The sequence below is a fragment of the Lethenteron reissneri genome, chromosome 28 (assembly GCF_015708825.2).
Source record: "Lethenteron reissneri isolate LAM-NWPU_2019-01 chromosome 28, ASM1570882v1, whole genome shotgun sequence".
In the NCBI taxonomy this organism is placed as follows: domain Eukaryota; kingdom Metazoa; phylum Chordata; class Hyperoartia; order Petromyzontiformes; family Petromyzontidae; genus Lethenteron; species Lethenteron reissneri.
The window spans coordinates 369,255-393,155 of record NC_083806.1 but is presented as its reverse complement, the minus strand read 5'-3'; the positions used below and the strand labels follow the sequence as shown (position 1 = coordinate 393,155).

At 46.3% G+C, this 23,901-nt stretch overlaps 1 protein-coding gene across 2 annotated transcripts in view; it reads left to right on the top strand.

The window, feature by feature from the left end:
• Positions 1-17,128, top strand: part of LOC133348734 (nitric oxide synthase 1-like) — a 57,049-nt gene extending 39,921 nt beyond the window's left edge. For both annotated transcript variants that reach the window (XM_061561670.1, XM_061561671.1), the window contains 5 exons: positions 1,860-1,947; positions 4,990-5,111; positions 5,710-5,858; positions 6,208-6,402; positions 15,755-17,128. In XM_061561670.1, the coding sequence (XP_061417654.1) occupies positions 1,860-1,947; positions 4,990-5,111; positions 5,710-5,858; positions 6,208-6,402; positions 15,755-15,844 (644 nt within the window). In that variant the 3' untranslated portion in view covers positions 15,845-17,128. The remainder of the gene's footprint in view (positions 1-1,859; positions 1,948-4,989; positions 5,112-5,709; positions 5,859-6,207; positions 6,403-15,754) is intronic.
• Positions 17,129-23,901: the final 6,773 nt, after the last annotated feature.

Here is a 23,901-nt window from a genome sequence, read left to right as displayed (position 1 = left end):
CCAAGCAGCTACTGTTTGGCCAGATAGAGGGGCTAAACGAGCATGGCATGGACTAGAGAATATATTAACTGATATAGAATTGAAGGATATGGAGCTGAGTGGATTTGCTGATGGCTGGTACCAGCAGTATTAAGATCAGCTCCTATGGAGGAGGCTAGTGAAATATGTGACTGGCCAGTTGGAGGCAGTCGCCCTCTAATAACAGCGATGGGCAAAACGGAGTGCCGAGCGGCTAAAACGCAGCAAGTTGGCACAGTAGGGAGCACAGGTGTAGCCCGCATGCTCAGCCACCGCATACCTAAACAGCTTTTGTTCGGCCGGATCGAGGAGGCTAAACGGGTGCGGCATGGGCTAGAAAAGAGATGGAGTGATGTGGTACAAGAGGATGTGGAGCTGAGTGGACTTGCCGATGACTGGTACCAGCGGTGTCAAGATCGGCCTCTGTGGATGAGGCTCGTGAAGGACGCTAGTGGGCATTTTGAGGCAGTCGCCCTCCAACAATAACGGAGGGGGGAGGAGCGACGCTCACAACAACGAGCGGAGCGCCGGGTGGCTAAAGCACAGCAAGTTGGCACAGTAGGGGGCACAGGTGGTGCATCAGCCAGTCATCTCAGTCAGTCGACCCGTGGCACCTTGGTCTGCCCCGTGACCTGCCAGCGGGCATTCGACACTTCACGTGGCCTCAACGTGCACATAGCCTGGCTGGCACAAGCGTTGTGGTGACGTGACAGCCACTTGGTGGCGAATGGCGGTTGTTGTTGTCAGTAAACAGTGGTGTAGCAGTGGTTGGCATTGTCCTTGTTTTATTTTTAGTCATTATTGACCAGGCACAGACCACCAGCTTGCTACACTTGAGAACCCTGTTTAATTACAGGCGGCTGCAAGCCCGATTTGAACCCAAATTCTTAAAGGTTGGGAGCTGAGTGTGTTCTTGCACGGTAATAGCCCTCTACCCACTTTAAGTGCAGAATTTTAATAAGTTAATAATTTGCACTGTAAGATGCACTCAGTAGAAAACTGTAAATGTCACTGATAATGATGATGGATGTTGCTACTCTTGAAGGTGATTGTCTTGGTGATAATAATGAATGCTATTATTGCTGCTGCTGATGATAATGAATGTTCATAGCGTAATAACTCAAGTCACTCAATGCTCATGTCAGTAAGACACAATAGATGTGTGAGTAATTATGAAATGATAACGATCAGCGTGCATATAAGCAGCACAATGAACCCAGATTGCTAACTTTCAGCGCACCTCACCTGTGTGTGCCAAGCCATCTGCTGTTTACATCGTTGGAATTCTGCCTGCGTCTTTGAACACTTGGCAACTTCCTGAGTTCATATCTTAAAGGGGGTGGGGGCAGCGGTGGTCACAGTGGTTATTCGCTCACCACACTATGAAACCGGTAACGCAAGTTATTCATAGCCATGGCTAATATTAATGGCGAGTAGTCTCTGAACTGGTTTTGGGCTGTCCCCATCTTCACCAACCCGCATTGACCAGCGTGGTGAATAATGGTTAAAAACGACCCCCATGAAACTGACACGGTGTAGGAAGGCCTTCATCAAGCAGTGGATTGACAAAGGGCTGTGCTTAATTTTTATCACGTGTTAAGTACACATGCTATTGTCTTACAGTTGCATTGCCGCGTCTCACACCTGCGCGTCATGTGTGACTCCACGCCAAGTAATTACAATGGATTCATACAGAAGCTGTTGCTGTTATTGCTGTTGTTTCTGCTGATGCAGGTGTGCGAGTGTACGATACTATCGGTCTGATTGTGATGCGTTGACAATGATGGTTGCCCCCCCTCTCCCCGTCCCGTGACCCTGTGACCCCTATGTTCTCTGAGCAGGGGGACATGGGCCCCTGCACCATGGCGTCTGCTCGTCCTGGCTCAGCCACATCGAGCCCGGGCACAGTGTGCCCTGCTTCGTGCGCCCGTGAGCTGCCACACAAACACTTGGTGACACGGACACAGACACACATTTGGTGACATGGACACACACACATTGAGATCGATGTTCGGTTGCCATGTTGAAGGCATGCATAGTGATTTAGCACTTAACAGAGTGGGCCTTGTGAAGGCATCTTCCACTCCACATGAACCCTATACCATAATTTAAAGACCCCCCCGTATATCCGTAACAGACTGATGGTGAAAGTGTTGTGAACAAGCAACTAATAAAGGCTGTGGTCAGCTACACACATGGCTCCCCTTTTCTAGCCAATATTGATGTATACACATTGCACCAAGTACTAAGTTTGAAGGCTAGTCGACCTTGGGAATGCACCTGAGAAGTTCTAATTCCACTTGCCACTTATTTTGAGTGGGAATAGTAACCAGGTTGTCGGTCATAGTGTAATGTAGTAACGCACAAACGAATAGCACAATGACGCACACCCTGAAACACCGGGACATCTTAAATACACACATACCTCTATCTCGACACACACACACAGACAACTGAATTGTACACCAGAACAGATTGACATGCCAGAGAGCATCTCAAATGCATCGAGGAGCACAGCAAGTTTCCTCTGTATCTGCAGTAACAGTGCCACTCACCCACCAGGTCAATGCCTCTTTTGAAATTCTGCAACCTTTGATATATTTCTCACATGCATAGTTTTGCCAAAATGGATAAATTGGTCCTTTTTAATATTTATATATATGTCCATTATTTTTAAGTCTTTGAGGTTGTGCAATGGTTTGGGTTTAATATGAAGAGGTCTTGGAGTTAATTAACTCTGTCACAGTGCCCGGCGATGCACACAGGCAGGACTGTCGCACACGTGAGCTGGCCAGACATCAACACAATTAATTAAACACAATGTGTTGAATAACGCGAGTCCTTCATCTCTCCAGGACAACTAGCCTTCGTCTCAAGACTCCTCTTCAGGGCAAACCTACTTAAGATATTTGCTCATTTTCATAAGTTTTTTGACAGCCATCTTGTCAAACAGGACCCTGCGGGGTGGGCTCGTAGGAATAATACTAATACCGGTACAGGGATATCGACCGGGTATAGAGGAGTTAAAAAAAAATGATTTGTGCATGGGGGGTGAGCGATGACGTCCACACCCCCCTCCCCACTGACTCGCGCGCACACAGAGCAATGACGTCAACACCCCCCTCCCCACTGACTCGCGCGCCCACAGAGCGATGACGTCCACACCCCCCTCCCCACTGACTCGCGCGCCCACAGAGCAAGGATTGCAACAGGCGATGTCATTGGTTGCGCCGGATGCGATGGCCATCTTGTTTAGTTCATTTAGTTCACGGATCGCAGGGGGAGCGGGCGGCCATCTTGTCAGACAGACGGACGGCCTCGCGAAGCCTGTCGCGGTAGGCCTCGCGAAGCCTCCTGCACTAGACCTCGCGAAGCCTCCTGCAGTAGGCCTCGCGAAGCCTTCTGCACTAGGCCTCGCGAAGCCTTCCCTGCAGTAGGCCTCGCGAAGCCTTCTCTGAAATAGGCCTCGCGAAGCCTTCTCTGCAGTAGGCCTCGCGATGCCTTCTCTGCAGTAGGCCTCGCGAAGCCTTTTCAGCAGTAGGCCTCGCAAAGCCTGCCGCACTAGGCCTCGCGAAGCCTGCCGCACTAGGCCTCGCGCCGTGCTTTTCGTGCACAAATAAGGCGATTAAATGTATCTTGTCTCTGTGTTAATAAATGTATCTTGTCTCTGTGTTAAAAAAACGTGCTGCGTTTCAGTAAAGTAAATTTGAAGCGAAGTTTATTATTACACTTGTTAAGCCAGGAAAGCCCCACTGAGTCAAAAGGTTTTTGTAGGGTCCTGCCAAGTGTTTGCAGTAGGGGGCGATGTTGCTACACCAAATCGGACGATACGAAGGGAGAGATTGAGGCCTAGTTCTAGGCTTTAGGCCTAGCTGTAGGCTTTAGGGCGCTGTGAGTTAATTTTTAATTTAAATGTTTTAATGATTTATGTAAAAGCTTTAAATTTAAATGTTTCTATTTAAAAACATGAGGGAATGTAACATTGTTAAACATAACTCCCTTTCACACACGCGGGGGTACGATACGAAGGGAGAGTTTCAGGCCTAGTTCTAGGCTTTAGGCCTAGCTGTAGGCTTTAGGGCGCTGTGAGTTTTTTTAATTTAATTTCAAAGTTTTAATTAAAAGCTATCTCAGGGAATAAGGGAATGTTACACGTGTCATGCCAAGTGTTTGCAGTAGGGGGCGATGTTGCTACCAGGATAGCGTCACTGAGTCTAAAGGTTTTTGTAGGGTCATGCCAAGTGTTTGCAGTAGGGGGCGATGTTGATACACGGACGGACGGACGGACAGTCGGACGGACGGACGGACACATTAATCTATTGGTGGTCTGGTCCACTTCGTTCCTACCAGTATAAACTGTTGGGTAAAGGCCTCCCCATGCCATATCGGTCATGGGGATGTGTTTGACATGACTTTATCACACTACTCAGGATGGGCTGGCGAAGTCAGGGAGTATAGATGTGGGAGCATAGATGTAGAGAACAACAGTGGATATTGCTGCACTATCCTTTGCTGCCCACCACAAACCCCTGCAGCCTATAACACATAAGGCATTATGGTTATAAATCCAAGCACTATTCATGCTCGCTACTGATTCGTTTTTGAGATTAGAATAAATGTAGAGCATATTGGTATTATTTGATCATCAGTAAGTATCTTTAATTTAGCCAAGCTGTTAAATAAACCCATGGGTTAAGGGTTGTGTTTTAGCTTGAATGAATTGGAAACTGATGGCTCTAACTGACTCATCAGTAGCCCTCATTATTCGTGACAATTGCCTGGAATGTTGGCTGATTGCACGTTGTTGTGCCAGTTATGATTTAGAAAGCTGCCCAAGGCTATGAAACTGCACTGTGAGACGTGTGTTACTTTCTGGGCGCAATATAAATGCGCGTTGTTGTGATAGAGTGTTGTCAATCATTGCAGTTATTTAGTATATGATGATCGTGGTGGCGGTTTTTGTCATGGCAGGGCCCCGGGGTTCCGTCTGCCCTCTAACCCCAGCCTGCCCTGCATCCTGATTGGTCCCGGCACGGGCATCGCTCCGTTCCGCGGGTTCTGGCAGGAACGGCTCCACGACATCGAGCACCGAGGTGCTATCACACGCAACCACAACTACGGTCCAACCACAACCACAATGCAACCACAATGCAACCACAACCACAATGCAACCACAACTACAGTTCAACCACAACTACGGTTCAACCACAACCACACCACAACTACGGTTCAAGCACAACTCAACTACTACTCAACCATGACTACGGTTCAACCACTAGTCAGCCACAACTACGGTTCAACCACAACCACTACTCAACCACGACTCAACCATTACTCAAGCACAGCTATAGTTCAACCACAACTCAACCACAACTATAGTTCAACCGCAACCACAAGGTTCGACCACAAAAAAACTTTACCACTACTCAACTACAACTACTGCTCAACCACAACCCCACCACTACTCAACTATAACCTTAACCATTATTCAACCACAACTAAAGTTCAACCGCAATCACTACTCAAGCACAACTACAGTTTCACTACTACTCAGCCACAATTATTATCAAACAAGCACTGTTCGACCACAACAAAAGTTCAACTAAAACCACTACTCAACCACAACCACCACTTAGCCATGACTTAACCCTAGCCACCGCTAATCCACGTATGTGTGTTTGTGTGGTGCAGGTGTGCATCCGTGCGGGATGATGCTGCTCTTTGGTTGCCGGGAGAGATATGTGGATGACATCTACCGTGATGAGATGGAGCTCGCACGCAGCAAGGGCATCTTCTCTGAGGTGCACACGGCATACTCACGGGAGCCCAGCACCCCCAAGGTGAGCACCATCACCATTACCACCATAACCACCATCACCAGCATCACTACCATCACTCACGCGAGCCCAGCACCCCCACGGTGAGCACCATTATCATCACCACCATCATCACCATCACCAGCATCACCACGATCACTCACGCGAGTCCATCACGCCAAGGTGAGCACCACCATCATCACCACCACCATCATCACTCATGCGAGCCTAGCACCTGCTAGGTGAGCACCATTATCCTCACCACCATCACCATCATCACTCATCTGCCTTAGATGAGGTTAGGTGTGTCTGATGTCTCATGTTTGGGCTGCATCTGTGCCCCCCACACTGCCCCCGCCCTCCCCCCCCCCAGATGTACGTGCAGGACCTCCTGCGTGAGCGCTTGGACGCGCAGGTGTTCTCGGTGCTGCAGGAGAGGGGCGGGCACCTGTACGTGTGCGGCGATGTCACCATGGCGGGCGACGTCCTCAAGACGGTGCAGCAGGTGCTGAGCCGGCATGGAGACATCTCACTCGAGAAGGCCGGGCAGATCGTGAGCCGCCTGCGGGTACGTGAGCGCCAGCGGCTTGACCGGCAAGGACACGGGGAACGCACGGTGGGGGGGGGGGGATGTGTGAATGTTTGAGGCGTGTGCGTTGTTTGAAGTGGTTTCAGAAAGATGCCAGTATTCCCAATGAAAAGCAGAATACATAATAGTTATTTTATCACATTTAATGTGTAACTTATATTTTGGAGAAAAAAAATTGTGATGAAAGTGTAAAGGAACTCTTGGTTTATGTTAACATGGGAAAAGGGGCTCAAAACACTGCGCCCGATTGAATCTGGTGAAGAATGGGTACCAGCCCAATTGGTAGGGGAAGGGGGATTGGCAGGCAATGGTGCGACCTTGGCACAATAATGCCGGCGATATGGCATGGGTTGGGGGGTTTTGGTGACCATGTAGTGGAATGGCTACTTTGCAGGTGGCCGCTGGCATGAGCACATACCTGCTATGAGTGTCAGAAAGTCGGCGTGTGAGGGGCTGCCGTGTGTCTGGGTTGAGAGGCCACTTGTGCGTGAGTTTTAATGGCTCTGGCGCCAGGTTGATTGAGTGGAGTGTGGGTAAAAATGAGTTTGCCCTACTTGCCACTAATATTGTGTGAACTTTTTGCTCACACCACAGGATTGGTGTGGTAACCGAACCACCACTTGTGCTTCCACATGTTCCCTCGATCCGTGAACGTTCCGCACACCATAGCACTTGAGCCTACAACATGGCAGTGCGTTACAAACACCACATAGCTGGTGTTGTAACTGCCCCTTACGTTTCTCCTGTGCTTTCCAGAATGTTCCCTTGCTTTCTGAGCATTCCTCACATGATAGCGTCTGAGCCCACAGGATGTGCTGAAAAAAACTGAGTGGCTTGCATGAAGAAAATTTAACATATCGAAAGGAAACCACCCACTTTTATTCAGCACATCAAATGTGATTAATTTTGGGGTCATAATTATTTATTTTCAACTTTTGCGTGCAAATAAAATTGTGTGCATTGAAAAACTTAAACAAATGTTTTGCCATGAAAACTACTAAACTAGTATTTTATTTTATCAGGTAACGCCCGCTTGAGCTATCTAGCTCTTTTTCAGAAGCTACCTGTCTACAAATGATAGCCCAATGTCCGGTCTCAGGATTCAGATATCGCCGCATGATACAGTTCTTACAATTAAGATACGCATGCATGAACCTAGGAAGGAACCACTCAGACTATTTCTGTGTTAAGCGAATTTAATATCTAAAAACCTCTAATATGCGAACAGTCTTATCATCAGAATTACCACAACAGTATTCATGCAAATATCGTACTCCTCGATTCGTACAAATACAAACATAAATGGTCAAGTCTTATGGTTGCGTTGTTGAATAGGGCAACAGAACGATCGGCTAACTTCTCATGGCAAAATTCATACAGAAACATGCTAAAGAAATGTGTGCCCGATGGCAAAACAAATTCACTGGTAAGATTATGCGATTAAAAGCAATATCTCAAAACAATCGTATTCATGCGAGTGTATAGATTCAGAAAATAGATGCTTATCAATTGACTAGTAGGACATCAATGAATTCATTGGTAGGATTATGCGATTACAAGAAACAAACAATTAAATACTTCTAACGACCGTATTCATGCAAGTTAAGGGACAGAACAATGCTTCTCAACGTCCGGTTAATACTTAACACACCACCTTCGAATGGCAACCCTATGTGAAACAAAACACTGCGGAACAACATTATTCATACCGATTTGCGCGTCGTGTGTGTATGTGTTGGAAGGGCAGTCACCACGAGGTCCAATCATTACAGTATATCGGGTAGTATGGTTTGAGTTTGTCCACGTACGATCTCTGCACATGGATCACGTTACCAACTGTGGCTCTGGGCTCGAGAGAGCAATGGGCGGCTTGTGTCGCGTGTTCCCTTGTACCGAAAATACCTCAGGTCCCCAGCAGGGGGCGTTGGGTCGACGGGTGTGTGTCGGCACATGGCGTGTGACCACTCGGGCTGCGCGCCCGTTCGACTCCGTCCACAGTTGGAGTGACTGTCGAGTCGGCACGCTGGCGGCTCACCGCTGGCTGCGGCGCCCGTGCTGGCAGGGGTCGATGGGCCAGGCTCATTCTGCAGCGGTGTGCATGGTGGCCACGTCGCCAGATAGTGCTCGCAGATCGTCCGCCGGGCGGCAGCGCGTCACCCCCTTGGCACCAGGCACGGTTGACCCTTGCAAACTGAGGAGCGGCTGGGAAAGACAACGCCCATCGTGTCTTCCCCCCTCTTCTCGAGAGTTATCCGGCAGTTGCCTGCATTAATTGTAGATTTTAAGCTTTCATGACTGCAAGGATTTATACTCTTTGGTTTTGGATATGAATATGAAAATAAATATAAACTGGCTGTCTAGCAGTAAGCTGCACGGCAGCTAAAGTTTCACTTGGTTAATTACATCCTTCAATATCCCCAGTCTTCTACTCCCAGCTTTACACACTACCATCACCATTGTCACACGTTATTTCGAGCATGCAAGTTTAGCTTGCGCCTTTCTAATTTTCCAGATATACAAACATAGACATAACTTCAACTGAGATGAGGGATTCAAATTGAGCAATCATTTGAAGGATGTAATTAACCAAGTTAAACTTTAGTTGCCGTGCAGTTTACTGCTAGACAGCCAGTTTAGATTTATTTTCATAATCATATCCGTATTCCCAGTCTGTTACCCCCAGCTTCACACACTACCATCACCATTACCACACGTTAGTGTTCATCTTGCGCATTTCTACTTCCCCCCCCCCCCCCGCAGCATAACAAAAGGCTGCTTAATCTTAGCTTTCTTATCTAGTAGTAGGTTTTTACCCTTTTAAACTGGTACAAAACTGACACCTTTATTCAAGGCATCATGTTTGCAATAACCACAACACAAGTAGTCAAAAAAGCAAACATAAAGAAGCAACTCTGATATTGATAATAATATGCACTGTCCTTGAAGTTGATTGGACCACACCCGAGATGGCTTTCTTTAGAGCCTAGTCCCCATTGGTGTTGGACCAGATGACACCAGAAGGCGTACAACTCAAACACAGTGCAATATCAGAGTATTGAGCGCTCGGGGTAAGCATTTACACTATGAGATCTCTTTTACCAGTGGCAAAATATAGTAGTAGGTTTTTACCCTTTTAAACTGGTACAAAACTGACACCTTTATTCAAGGCATCATGTTTGCAATAACCACAACACAAGTAGTCTTTCTTATCTACTTCCGCCCCCTGCATCACAAGGCTTCAGTTTGAGCTCCATGCGTTGCCTCCCAACGCCCTCCCCATTCTTGGAAGGATGTAATTAACCAAGTTAAACTTTAGCTGCCGTGCAGTTGCCTGCATGTCTCATACTCTGCTCGGTGAACACGCTCCAGATCCGGTTCTCTGGTTCCGCGTCAGTCTCTGATCCGACCCTCAACTGTCCTTCGCCTGTGGTTTGGCGAGGTACTGGGCACACTCATGAATGGTGGTTGCTTCAGGTCTCCTCTCGGAGAGGTTGACTTTTATCGGAGCACTAGCAGTAAGTACCCGGCATTGCCTGGGCGAAAAAGACAGACACACACATGGACTTACACACAGACATCAACCCACACACATAGAAACACATGGACTTACACGCACACACACATACACATATGGACTCACACACACAGACATCGACTTTAGACACACACATGTAGTTACACACACAAATCGACTTACACACACACATATAGACTTACTCACACATACATACATAAACTGAACAACAACAACAACCGCCATTAGCCACTAAGTGGCGGTGACATCATCACAACGCTTGTGGCAGGCTATGTGCACATTGACACCACGTAAAGTGTCGAACGCCCGCTGGCAGGAGGTCACGGGGCAGACCCAGATGGCACAGGTCGACTGACTGAGACGACTGGCTGATGCACTACCTGTGCCCCCTACTGTGGCAACTTGCTGTGCTTTAGCCACCTGGCGCTCCCCTCGTTGTGAGCGTCACTCCTCCGCCCTCCGTTGTTGTTGGAGGGCGACTGCCTCCAACTGCCCAGTAGCGTCCTTCACGAGCCTCCTCCACAGAGTCCGATCTTGACACGGCTGGCTCCAGTCATCGGCAAGTCCACTCAGCTCCACGTCCTCCTGTACCACATCACTCCATCTCTTCTCTAGGTCCGTGCCTCGCCCATTTAGCCTCCTCGATCCGGCCGAACAAAAGCTGTTTGGGCATGCGGTGGCTGGGCATGCGGGCTACATGACTCAGCCTTGCCTGCCGGAGGAGCTCAACGATGGGACTTTGTCCACATCTTTCAAGGATTTGTGAGCTCCTCATACAATCCAGCCTGGTTAAACCCAGGATGGATCGTAGGCAGGCCATCCAAAATGGTTCTAACCGGCGAAGATGTTCCATTATGGGGGTCAAAGTTTTACAAGCGTAGAGAAGGGAGGGAATGGCCGTGGCCGAGAAGACCTAAAGCTTCTTGCGGAGTGATAGACCAGGTAGTTTCCACACAGCGTTACGCAACCGATGAAAGATAATGCGGCTCGACTGATTTGGAGTGAGACCTCTGCTGTTAAACCGGAGCTGGTCATTAGCACACTGCCAAGGTATGGGAAACTCTCCACTCTCTCCACAACTGCCCCATCACCAATTGGAAGTTGTGGGGGTGGAGTGTCCGATGGTATATAGACTCACACACACATTGAGCTACACAAACACACTTATGGACTTATAAAGACACACATATAAACTTACACACACACATATCGATGCACACACACACATGGACTCTCATACACATATTGCCGTACACACATCGACTGACACACATAGACTCCCACACAAACATCCATGGACTAACACAACAACCGCCATTCGCCACTAAGTGGTGGTGACGTCACCACGACGCTTGTGCCAGGCCATGTGCACCTTGAGGCCATGTGAAGTGTCGAACACCCGCTGGCAGGAGGTCACGGGGCAGACCCAGGTGCCACGGGTCGACTGACTCACACATGCACAGAGCCACACACGCATGGACTGACACACACACGTAGAATTACGCACACACATACCCATGGACTCACATGCACACATGGACCAAAACACACACACAGAAATAAATGGACTTACACTGACTGACATGGAGCGACACACACACAGCGACTAACACACACGCACACCGATTGACACAAACACACAGACATATCGACTCACACACACAAACACATCGACTCTGATACACAGACAAATGGACTCACACACATTGACTCACACACAGACACATCGACTTACACACACACATCGCCGCAGACACGCACATCGACTCACACGCACACATGGACTTAGACGCAGCCATTATTATTGTGAAAATAATTAACTTCATTTAAAAATAGTAGTTGTCTACACACGCACAGCATGCACACACATTGACTAACACACACACATCGACTTACGCACACACACATCGACGGTATGCACTATCACTACAGCAGTGCATACCGACTGTGGTGGTACCTGCTTTCACTACAGCAGTGCACACGGACTGTGGTGGTACCTGGTATCACTACAGCAGTACCTAGTGACTGTGTTGTAACCTGCTATCACAAAGGCAGTACATACTGACAGTGGAGGTGCCTGGTATCACCAGAGCAGTGCATACTGACTGTGGTGGTACATGCTTTCACTTCAGCAGTGCATACATAAGTGGATGGTACCTGCTATCAGTACAGCAGGCATACTGACTGGGGTGGTACCTGTTATGATAACAGCAGTGCATACTGTGGTGCTACCTGCTTTAGCTACAGCAGTGCATACTGAATGTGGTGGTACCTGCTATCAGTACAGCAGTGCATACTGACTGTGGTGGTACCTGTTATGATAACAACAGTGCATACTGTGGTGGTACCTGCTTTAGCTACAGCAGTGCATACTGAATGTGGTGGTATCTGCTATTATTACAGCAGTGCATACTGTGGTGCAACCTGCTCTCAGTACAATTGTGCATACTGACTGTGGTGGTATCTGCTCTGATAACACCAGTGCATACTGTGGTGGTACATGGTTTAACAACAGCAGTGCATACTGAATGTGGTGGTACCTGCTTTCACTACAGCAGTGCATACTGTGGTGGTAGCTGCTATGATTACAGCAGAGCATCGTGTGTGCGTTGCTAGGGGCAACCCATGTGAGCAGTGCAAAGTGTAATAAGATAAATGCTTATAAGACTAATTTGTGCGACTTACATCTCATATAAATGCATATAATACAAAAGTGTGCGACTTACCTTTGGCGATGGCGCGTGTGGATTGGTAGGAGGTAACGTAGTGGGCATTGTGCACAAGTGCAGCTGGCTGCGTTGTCACCCAGCGCGAGGCGAAGGGAAATAAATTAAAAGTAGGTAAACTAATAAAAGATCATAAAACAATCGCCAAAAAACGCTAATTTAACGAATTTAAAGTTGACGGACATGAAAAAGGAATATCCTATTCCCACCGCGGGGCTTAGGGCGTGCTGACTGGCAATTTTTTTTCGTCGTCAACCCCACCGTTTGAGAGCCAAATCCCTCGCAAGCGCGCGCGGAGACTTTTAAATATAAAAAAAGAAAAGAAAGAAGAAGACAATAGGAGCGATCTTTGCACAATGATTTTGTGTGAAGGCTGTATCAAGCAACCTCGCCACCGGGGAGCAATCTCGTTCACAGTACTCTCCACCACGTATTGTATCGCAATGCCACAAGCGCAAGCCTTAGCTTTGCAGTGACTCCCCCAATGACACGTATAAAATAGAAGGGAAAAAACCTTCCCGTGATGCGTAGAGTATGTCAAAGCAGAGCTCCCTACTATTGTCAGTTACGAGGGTAAGTCTCGGAGTCTGCCTGGAGCAGATCTAGTTTGTATGGTTTGGCTTCCTCACATTCGATATTTTTCCTGCCTCTTGCTTCCTTCTCACAAAGGCTTGGATTATCCTTTGATTTAGCTCCTTGGCTCGTCATTGGTCACTTGCTGTCCTTTTGATTTCCTCTCAAAAAAGTGCCGCTGTTCCCTTGAGGTCGTGAACATTCTGCTTCCCGGGTGTGTACGTGTCTGTGTCTTCACCACCGCCATATTTGGTGCACGTTGTGAGCAGCGTTCGCAGCACTCCCGTCGCGGTTAGAACTCTCGCACAGCACTTGATATATCAGAGGGAGGCGCCGCCCGCATAACAAAATTTCCGGCTACCACATGCTATGATAGCTACTGGGAAGACAAAGGCGGTCGGTTAAACCCCTGGGATAAATATTATTTTGGTCGCAGAGAGTTGGCATAATTCGTATTATGTATTTTCCTGAGTGATCTTAGGTCTAATACTTCCATTATTGTTATTTGGTTTATGGTTAACCAAGATTTGTGGCGTACAGTAATTCTTACCAAGGATATTCCGAGGGTCCTATTAACCTTTTGTTCCCCATCTGTATCGCCAAAGACGCACACTTCTTATTCTCAAGTTATCTTTTGATATTATGATCTTGAGAGTATGGCTATGCTTGTGACTCGACTGGTAAACTTTTAAACTTTCCCAAAACTGGGCTTGTAATGATTAACCGCCCTTATCCGGATCCTGTTGTCTGGTGGAGGCCTCTTTCTCCCTGTGGTTCTGTAATTATTCCTCTACGAGCTTTGTCCCACCCTTACCCTTTTGACTGGTTGTCCCTGCTGTGTGTAGCTGTTTTCCCTGAGAAGGGAATTCCAGGGCTTTCTCAAGACTCTCATCAGTCCACATTCTGTAGGCTTGGCACTTTAAGTCTCACTGTTTGTCCTTTCATTGTTCCTTAACTCTCGGAACGCGTTGAGAAAAGACAGGAAAAAAACTATTACATTGAAACAGGCAAATATCACTCTGAATATATATATTTTGGAAAAGGCATGTATACAGCAACAGGCAATCCATGACATACGCGATAGATTCGTCCCTGGAAAAACACGTATATCTAAAAATCGTGTATGTCAAAAACAATTTTCCCATAAGAAATCATGGAAAAGGAGTGGGTTAGGGGATTTCACTCACACTGGCAGGCATAATCGCCGACATTATCCTAGCATATATAGGTATATTGCCAGTGACGTTCCCCTTTTATATCTCCCTCTCAGTCTTAATTATTCTGGTGTTCTCTTGCTACAGTATCCTCTCATCAATTATCCCTTCACCACCTGTGCCCCTTCCTCTCTGGATATTAGACATCCGGCCACCTGTGTTCTTATTTATACCTTCACAACTTGTTTGCTTTCTAATTCCTCTCAGCGCCTGTGTTCTTTCTATTTCATACATCTTTAATAGTTCTGTGTAACGTTTCTTCTCCATTTAGTCCATTACACTTGTAACTATGCTGGAGTTGCATTGTGGAGACAGGGAAGAGCGCCGGTAGTAAACACGCAGCGAGATTCTTACAGTGTAGCACTCTAGTTATTGTACCGGACTGGCTGCTGGCAACGCCATTGAGTGCCAGGCTAGGGTGACGTATGTCACGTTGCGGATGACGTTATTCTGTAAATTACCTCGTATGTGTCAATAAAAGGTCTAAATACAAAGCGCACTATTCCAAAATGGCGTACCACAAAAGCATGTAAACTGAGGATTGCCTGTATTTAATATTTTTATTATACAGAGTACTCAGCCGGTGGTGGGAAGTGTGATCATGTGTATGCCCATTTAAGCACCACATCATCAGCAGGCACTGCATATACACGTGTGAAGCTAGGGGTGCGGGAGTGTATTTTAATCCATAATATAGCCAATTACTAAGGTTTGTCACGTAAACAGAACATGCCAATTCGTTACTAGTACAGCACACCAGTGTGTTTGAGAGAAAATCCACAACATTTACAATCTGAGTACGACGTTTCGCTAATATTATGGATGACATTGATCACGAAAGCCTACATGTTAACACAGGGTATTTTCAGCGCTATATCAATTACAATACATTATTTTCCCTATTCATATTCTTTGGGTCTTTCGGTAAAGCCACGTAGATAGAAAAAAAGAAGAAAAATAATTATTATTTTCCCTCCTAGATGCTTTGTTTCTGTGACTGGTATGTCATACTGTTCGTTTTTATCTTACCGGTGCATACCGCCTCTCTTGAACCACTGGTCATGTGTGCTTAGGGTACATGAATTAGCACTATGTGCACTCAAAGATGACACCTGTAATGCTTTCCTGCCAGTGTATTCCAAACTTACAAGTTGTTACCCTATCCTGTCATGCATTTCCTAGAATCCTCTGCATGTACTTGTATATAAGAGCCAGAATCTCTCCTGATTTTTGTGTCCCATCCATCCTCTCCTGACCCCATCCGCCCTTTTCTGACCCTGTAGAAGGAAGGTCGCCTGCACGAGGACATATTCGGAGCGAACCAGCGATGGCGCGGTGTGGACTCACGGCCAAGTTCTACCCCACAGGGGTAGGGGCAATATCATGGGCAAGCTACACTTGTCCTTCACGAGGCAGTCAGTCTGGAGTCCTCAGGCAATGCTGTGCTCCTTTACGGTGGCAGTTTGTGGCTCAAGTCGTCGGTGGGCAGTGCCAGTTCCACAGCAGTTTGATGATGGTGGTGGGGGAGGATCATACAGCTTTCTCTTAGCACATGACCTTCGAACGGTGGCTTGTCATCTTCCAGAGGTGGAATTATTTGTGCTCATTTTGCTTTGGTGTTTTTCAGTGTAGGAAGGGTTTTGATCAGCCAATGACATGTCTAAACATGGTTATCATTGGGGAAACAAACCAGGCACCCAATATATAGATTCTATTTTAATTGATTAGATCCGAGTTGATCCAAAATGCCAAAAAAAAAGTTACTTGAATTATCCATTTATCTAAATATTTGGAAAGACACTTTTATTTTAAAGTAATGTATATTCAAAACATCTAAGCAACTTGTTTTTAATATTGTAAAACACCTCCAAAAATATCCTACGAAGACGAAGCCTCCACTGCTCCTTGTGGATGGGGTGATGAGTTTCTTCCTGCATGATGTTTCGATGTGACAGCTCAGCCCAGAGGCCGAACAGTGCATTCTGAATGCTGTCTCTAATTATCACTAGATCTGGCTAGATGGCTAGATGAAGTGAGGCTTCCTTGAGTACATTTAATTACCAGTGTTATTTTTTGTCACAGTAATTCTAATAAAGCGTTATTGTGTCTTTCTGAACTAAGTGAGCGTGGGGCAGTGCTCATCTCCATTTGAGGCCATAAGCTGGCAGTAGATCTTATTGATTCCCATAATAATTTACATGTATAATGCACCATGGTTTTTTGCCATTTCTCTCCGTTGTTGAGCACCACTTTGTAGGAAGTCAAGAGTGGTTATCCGATAAACATGCTGGCCCTGGGCCCCATCATGGGAATAGGAAATTTCCAAAATTGTCTTGGAGGTGATTTTTTTTTTATGGGCAGATGTAGATTATTTCACTTTTAAAAACAATTGTGTAGATATGCAGGTGTATAAACCAAGAAAAAATGTACGACGGCATATGTTATTTTTGAAATTATATTATACGCAACTTAAAAATGCTTTCTTTTTTATTGTACATAGTATTATTACTATTAAGGATATTTCATTCCAATGTATATTTCTTAATTGTATATAGCGTCATAATATTACGTATTTTTTACACTGTAGTTATGGTAGGATTGAAAACAAGGTTTGTGTATCGATGAGCAGATGTGAAATTAAAACACTATATAGAAAACTGCAAGAGCTTGGATTTTTGACCCGTGTGAAATATTGCTATTTGGTAAAAATGGCACAACCAGACATTTTGCATTAGGTTCACTGGCCACGAATATGAAAATACTAAACCTTTTTTCCACTGCAACCGAGCCACGTCGGGATTGAGCAAAGCCAGACCAGCACCGTTTAAGAGGTGCTATGTTGTTTCTCTGTTTCACTCGCCGAAAGTGCTGCTGATGTTCCACTCAATGCTCGTGTTGAGTGACATGTAGATGAAGCAGTGACACTGGTGCACCCCACACTGTACTAACTGATATCACATGCAATGAATGTGAAATTAGCCCGCCCCTAGTCTGAGCCAGATTCACGTCTTGTTTGGGCAGCGCATAATGATTTGGTTTTGGTTGGCACAATACCCAGTGGAAAACAATCTGTACCATGAGGGCCGTGTGCTTGCTCAGCTAGGATGTGCCAGTGGAAATGGAGTACAGTATAATTGACTGGGTATATGGAAAAAAAACTTGATGAACGCACAAAAAATTATCATCTAGAAAACAATGTTTTGCTGATATAGGAAGTTAGTAGCAGGTAAAAGTTGTCTAAATCTGCCATTCATATGCATGATTATGATGCGTTTATAATACAGGTCTTTTTGGGTTAGATCGCATCAATATAAATGTGTCTTTAAACCCGCCATCATCCGACAAAGCCAATTAGCAAATGCTTTGTTGGTCAGACAGGACGAATGATCAGCACGAGACTAAAAGAACACCAAAGGAATATGAAATACTATCAAATACAACTGTCGGCAGTAGCAGAACACGTATGCCAACAAGGACACTCAATTGATTTTGATAATGTTGAAGTTCTGTGAAAAACTAGTTACTCTTGGCAAAGACTAATTAGAGCATCTACCAAAATTGAGAGAAATAAAAATAAATGTAATCGTTTGGATAGCTACAGGCTGAGCGCTGCTTGGAAGGGAATCATCAAGTAATACACTGTTTAACTGCATGTCTATACAGGTCACCATATGTCGACAATAACAGGTGCACACAAACGAAGTGATGTACAAAAACAGCAACGCGCATGCATAATGTACGTTGAATACCATATGAATAACCCAACAGATATTGGATACCTATTGTAATTTATATGTATTACTTAACCCCCCCCCCCCCCCACCTCTAGCCTTCGCACGTGAGGGGTTCACAAGTGACAACTTCACATCTGTCCATCTATTTAAGAACGAAACAGTAGGAATTCTCCACAAATCTGGCTGTCACTTGATGATGCTCGTTGTAATTACTGGCGAAACCTCGTACTCAGATTGTAAATGTTGTGGCTTTACTCTCCAACACACCCATGTGCTGTCCTAGTAACGAATTGGGATGTTCTGTTTACGTGGCAATCTTTACTAATTGGCTGTGTCGGGTGGTGGCAGGTTTAACGACACATATACGCGATCCAACCCAAATAACATTATGGATAATATTTGTCCCGAAAGTCTACGTGTTAAACTGTCATGTGTTTGTTGGAGGCGGATGGGTGGTGGATGGGTTGTGGCTGTGAGGATCCTAGGCTTGAATCCGGGTTTCCGTTGCGCACGATTAAACCAGGTTTTCGAGTGCAGCAAGTCCATTGTAACTTATCCCAGTTGCCAAATGATGAATAAAACCTTTATTTTACATTTTATCACTTCATTATATTAAATTCCTGAGAATTAAAAGTGTTAGACTGCCATCTGACGGACACATTTTTCAGGGCATATAAAAAGGTATTTTACCAGAAACATGTACAGTGAGGGAAAAAAGTATTTGATCCCCTGCTGATTTTGTACGTTTGCCCACTGACAAAGAAATGATCAGTCTATAATGTTAATGGTATGTTTATTTGAACAGTGAGAGACATAATAACAACAACAAAATCCAGAAAAACGTATGTCAAAAATGTTATAAATTGATTTGCATTTTAATGAGGGAAATAAGTATTTGATCCCTCTGCAAAACATGACTTAGTACTTGGTGGTACAACTCTTGTTGGCAATCACAGAGGTCGGACGTTTCTTGTAGTTGGCCACCAGGTTTGCACACATCTCAGGAGGGATTTTGTCCCGCTCCTCTTTTCAGATCTTTTCCAAGTCATTAAGGTTTCGAGGCTGACGTTTGGCAACTCGAACCTTCAGCTCCCTCCACAGATTTTCTATGGGACTAAGGTCTGGAGACTGGCTAGGCCAATCCAAGACCTTACTGTGCTTCTTCTTGAGCCACTCCTTTGTTGCCTTGGCCGTGTGTTTTGAGTCATTGTCATGCTGGAATACCCATCCACGACCCATTTTCAATGCCCTGGCTGAGGGAAGGAGATTCTCACCCAAGATTTGACGGTACATGGCCCTGCCCATCGTCCCTTTGATGCGGTGAAGTTTGTCCCCTTAGCAGAAAAACACCCCCAAAGCATAATGTTTCCACCTCCATGTTTGACGGTGGGGATGGTGTTCTTGGGGTCATAGGCAGCATTCCTCCTCCTCCAAACACGGCGAGTTGAGTTGATGCCAAAGAGCTCCATTTTTGTCTCATCTGACCACAACACTTTCACCCAGTTGTCCTCTGAATCATTCAGATGTTCATTGGCAAACTTCAGACGGGCATGTATATGTGCTTTCTTGAGCAGGGGGACCTTGCGGGCGCTGCAGGATTTCAGTCCTTCACGGCGTAGTGTGTTACCAACTGTTTTCTTGGTGACTATGGTCCCAGCTGTCTTGAGATCATTGACAAGATCCTCCCGTGTAGTTCTGGGCTGATTCCTCACCGTTCTCATGATCATTGCAATTCCACGAGGTGAGATCTTGCATGGAGCCCCAGGCCGAGGGATATTGACAGTTATTTTGTGTTTCTTCCATTTGCGAATAATCGCACCAACTGTTGTCACCTTCTCACCAAGCTGCTTGGCGATGGTCTTGTAGCCCATTCCAGCCTTGTGTAGGTCTACAATCTTGTCCCTGACATCCTTGGAGAGCTCTTTGGTCTTGGCCATTGTTGTATCTGTGCCCCTTTTCTCAAAAAAAATTTTAATATTAAGAATAAAAAAAAAATGTTTACATATATATATTTTTTAAATTAAATAATGAAAACAGCCTCTACTCCTCACAAGCACACCAGGAATCTGTGAAACGGGGAGGGCCATTAAGTGACAAGATTTCAGAGCACAGAGAGGTCAGAGACATCTAGATGGACAAAAGGTCGATGGCCTAACCTTCCCAAGACGTCTGGAGATGCACAGATAAGGTGCAGAGCAGAGAAAAACAACTATTGCAAACTCGCGTTTTCTTTAACGTTTTCCTTAACGAAAAGTAGAAACTTAACAAAAATAATTAACCAGCAAACAATAGGGGCTTGTTATTAGATATTCCCTTATATTACTCGTATTCACCGCATATATATTATTTTGTATTGCATGTTTCTATCTACATGACCTTACCAAAAACTAAAGAATACGAATTCCAGAAAGCTTAAGTGGAAACTTAGTTACACTTAACCTCAGGACATTAAAATATAACTCAGAATATAACACCAATCCCTGGAAACAAACGCATAGCCAAACTTGGCAAAGCCTTCAAAATAATGATGTAACGAGGATCATTACGAATATTCATTAAACATAGACCGAATAATAACCACAATATACTAAGACTGAGGGAACTCATAAGAAATATCAAGAATAAATGTAACACACAGGACCACATAAATGTATTGCAAACATCTCCTTAGCCACCTTTGTCTCCCCGGAGTCGGCGCGAAAACAGATGACAACCATAAACCCCATAGAGGGCGTCTGTTCTCTTGTTGTTTGTTTTCCTCTCGCAGAGAGGAGAGGTTGTTTTACGTTTTGGGTTGTAAACACAAACAGACATGGGCTTGACGTAAAACAGCACGCTCTGGGTCACCAAGAGACGCGCAGAGAGGAGAGGGTGTTCACGTTTTGAGTTTTAAGCACAAGCGCACATCACGAATGAGCAGTCTGGTTCGAGTCGCGCTCAGTCTTGCAACTCGGCTTGCGACGCGGCGTTGCGACGGGGCTCGCAAGGGAGCTGGGGCAGATCGTGCCTCGAGGAGAGATTGGACGACGAGGGGTCGTTAGAGTGACAGTCTGAGTGCAGTCTGGTTCGAGTCGTGCTCAGTCTCGCAACTCGGCGTTGCGACGGGGCTCGCAAGGGAGCTGGGGCAGATCGTGCCTCGAGGAGAGATGGGACGACGACGGGTCGTTAGAGTGACAGTCTGAGGGCAGTCTGGTTCGAGTCGCGCTCAGTCTTGCAACTCGGCTTGCGACGCGGCGTTGCGACGGGGCTCGCAAGGGAGCTGGGGCGCGTCGTGCCTCGAAGAGAGATGGAACGAGGAGGGGTCGTTAGAGTGACAGTCTGAGGGCAGTCTGGTTCGAGTCGCGCTCAGTCTTGCAACTCGGCTTGCGACGCGGCGTTGCGACGGGGCTCGCAAGGGAGCTGGGGCAGATCGTGCCTCGAGGAGAGATGGGACGACGAGGGGTCGTTAAAGTGACAGTCTGAGTGCAGTCTGGTTCGAGTCGTGCTCAGTCTCGCAACTCGGCGTTGCGACGGGGCTCGCAAGGGAGCTGGGGCAGATCGTGCCTCGAGGAGAGATGGGACGACGACGGGTCGTTAGAGTGACAGTCTGAGGGCAGTCTGGTTCGAGTCGCGCTCAGTCTTGCAACTCGGCTTGCGACGCGGCGTTGCGACGGGGCTCGCAAGGGAGCTGGGGCGCGTCGTGCCTCGAAGAGAGATGGAACGAGGAGGGGTCGTTCGAGTCGCAGAAATCTGAGTTCAACCTGGGTCGAGGCTGAGTTCAGCCGTGCTCCGGCTGGCGGAGCGTCGTGAGGGAGCAAACACCGATACCGATGTCAGGTGTCGCTTCTCGCAGAACGAAGTGTCGAGGTGTGGTTAAGTGCGAGTGAAGCTGGCAGCTGCACGAACAAAGGAAAGCACGGAGAAGAGAGAGTGACGAGTGACAACCAGCAATCAACCTGTAGCAAGGGCGGAAATCGCCAAGCGTCGACCAAGCGAGCATCGAAAAGGACGAGCAGCAGCGGATGAGCAACAAGAGCCATCGTTCATCGCCGGAGCGCTCCAAGTCGGTGAGCGCGCACAGCCGCGTCGTCCAGAGCCTGAGCCAACACAGCCTGAAGTAAGGGCAAGTGTCCGTGTGAAGTTGGCAGCGATCAAGGAGAGAGCGACGACGATATCATCGCACACCGCCGAAGGCGAGCATCGTGCCGACTCAACAATCATCCAGCAGTGGAGAAGCCTGGAGCTACCACCAAGAGAGAGAGAGCGCCATCGAATGCGCCGTGTGTTTGATACACACACACCGACCAACACCCAGTGAGAACAGACAAGACGTCCAGCAGCGACGACGGAATCATCGCGCACCACGTCGGCGAGCGTCGTGCCGACGCCACTCATCTAGCAGTAGAGAGAAAGAGCGCACGAGCAGCACGACTCGGGCGTCACCGAGCGTCGTGCCGACTTGTGGAGGAGCTGCGCGCTATCCGACGACGGAATCATCGCGCACCACGACGGCGAGCATCGTGCCAACGCCGCTCAATCGAGCAGTGGAGAGAGGGAGCAGCACGGGCTCGCTGCGGCCACGCCCAAGCGAGAGGAACCTCTCTGGCCGCTGTTTGTATCCCCCCCCACCCCACAAGCTAACGACACAACTCCCGGCTCTAAGAAAAATTTAATTAATTTTACAAGGGGACAACGCACACACAACACGCACACGGATAAGACTTTCAAAAAGTTATCTTTGCATTTCAAAAAGGGTTGCCATTTCAATATCAACTGATCGTGCAAAGCAGTTGCTGCCGTCGAGTTACATGAATAAGAATGTTTTAGTCATTTATTTCGTTAATTGCATAATCTTGCCGATGAATCTAATGACGTATACTTTTGCCTTTGCATCTTAGAGGTCGTATGTTTGTTTAGAATTAAAATTGCTTAACACCAAGTGTTCGAGTGCTTCTTTCCCAGTCCATGCAAAACGGTCTTATTCATAAGAACTGTTACCTGCGATGAGATATGAATTTGGAGACCTAACATAACACAACATAAACACACTAAGATAATCAGTAAATGTTTAATCAAAGATAATCGTTTTATCCCGGTTGATACAACTCTGGATAACGAAGCTAAGCCTAATTATCATAACTGCACACATTAACACAATCGCAAGAATCCGCATAAATTACTACGATTATCTCCGTGATTATCATAAGTTATGCATATAATTACATACATTATCATAATTTATGCGATTTGCGCAATTTTGCGGAAATGTATTAATTTTTATTATTTTTATCAAAATTTCATAATCCGGCATATACAACACCATGGTGGAGAGTTTGGAATCTGATTGATTGATTTCTTCTGTGAACAGGTGTCTTTTATACAGGTAACAAGCTGAGATTAGGAGCACTCCCTTTAAGAGTGTGCTCCAAATTTCAGCTCGTTATCTGTATAAAAGACACCTGGGAGCCAGAAATCTTTCTGATTGAGAGGGGGTCAAATACTTATTTCCCTCATAAAAATGCAAATCAATATATAACATTTTTGACATGCGTTTTTCTGGATTTTGTTGTTATTCTGTCTCTCACTGTTCAAATAAACCTAACATTAAAATTATAGACTGATCATTTCTTTGTCAGTGGCCAAACGTACAAAATCAGCAGGGGATAAAATACTTTTTTCCCTCACTGTAAATGGTTTGAAGTATCAACGACCGTATC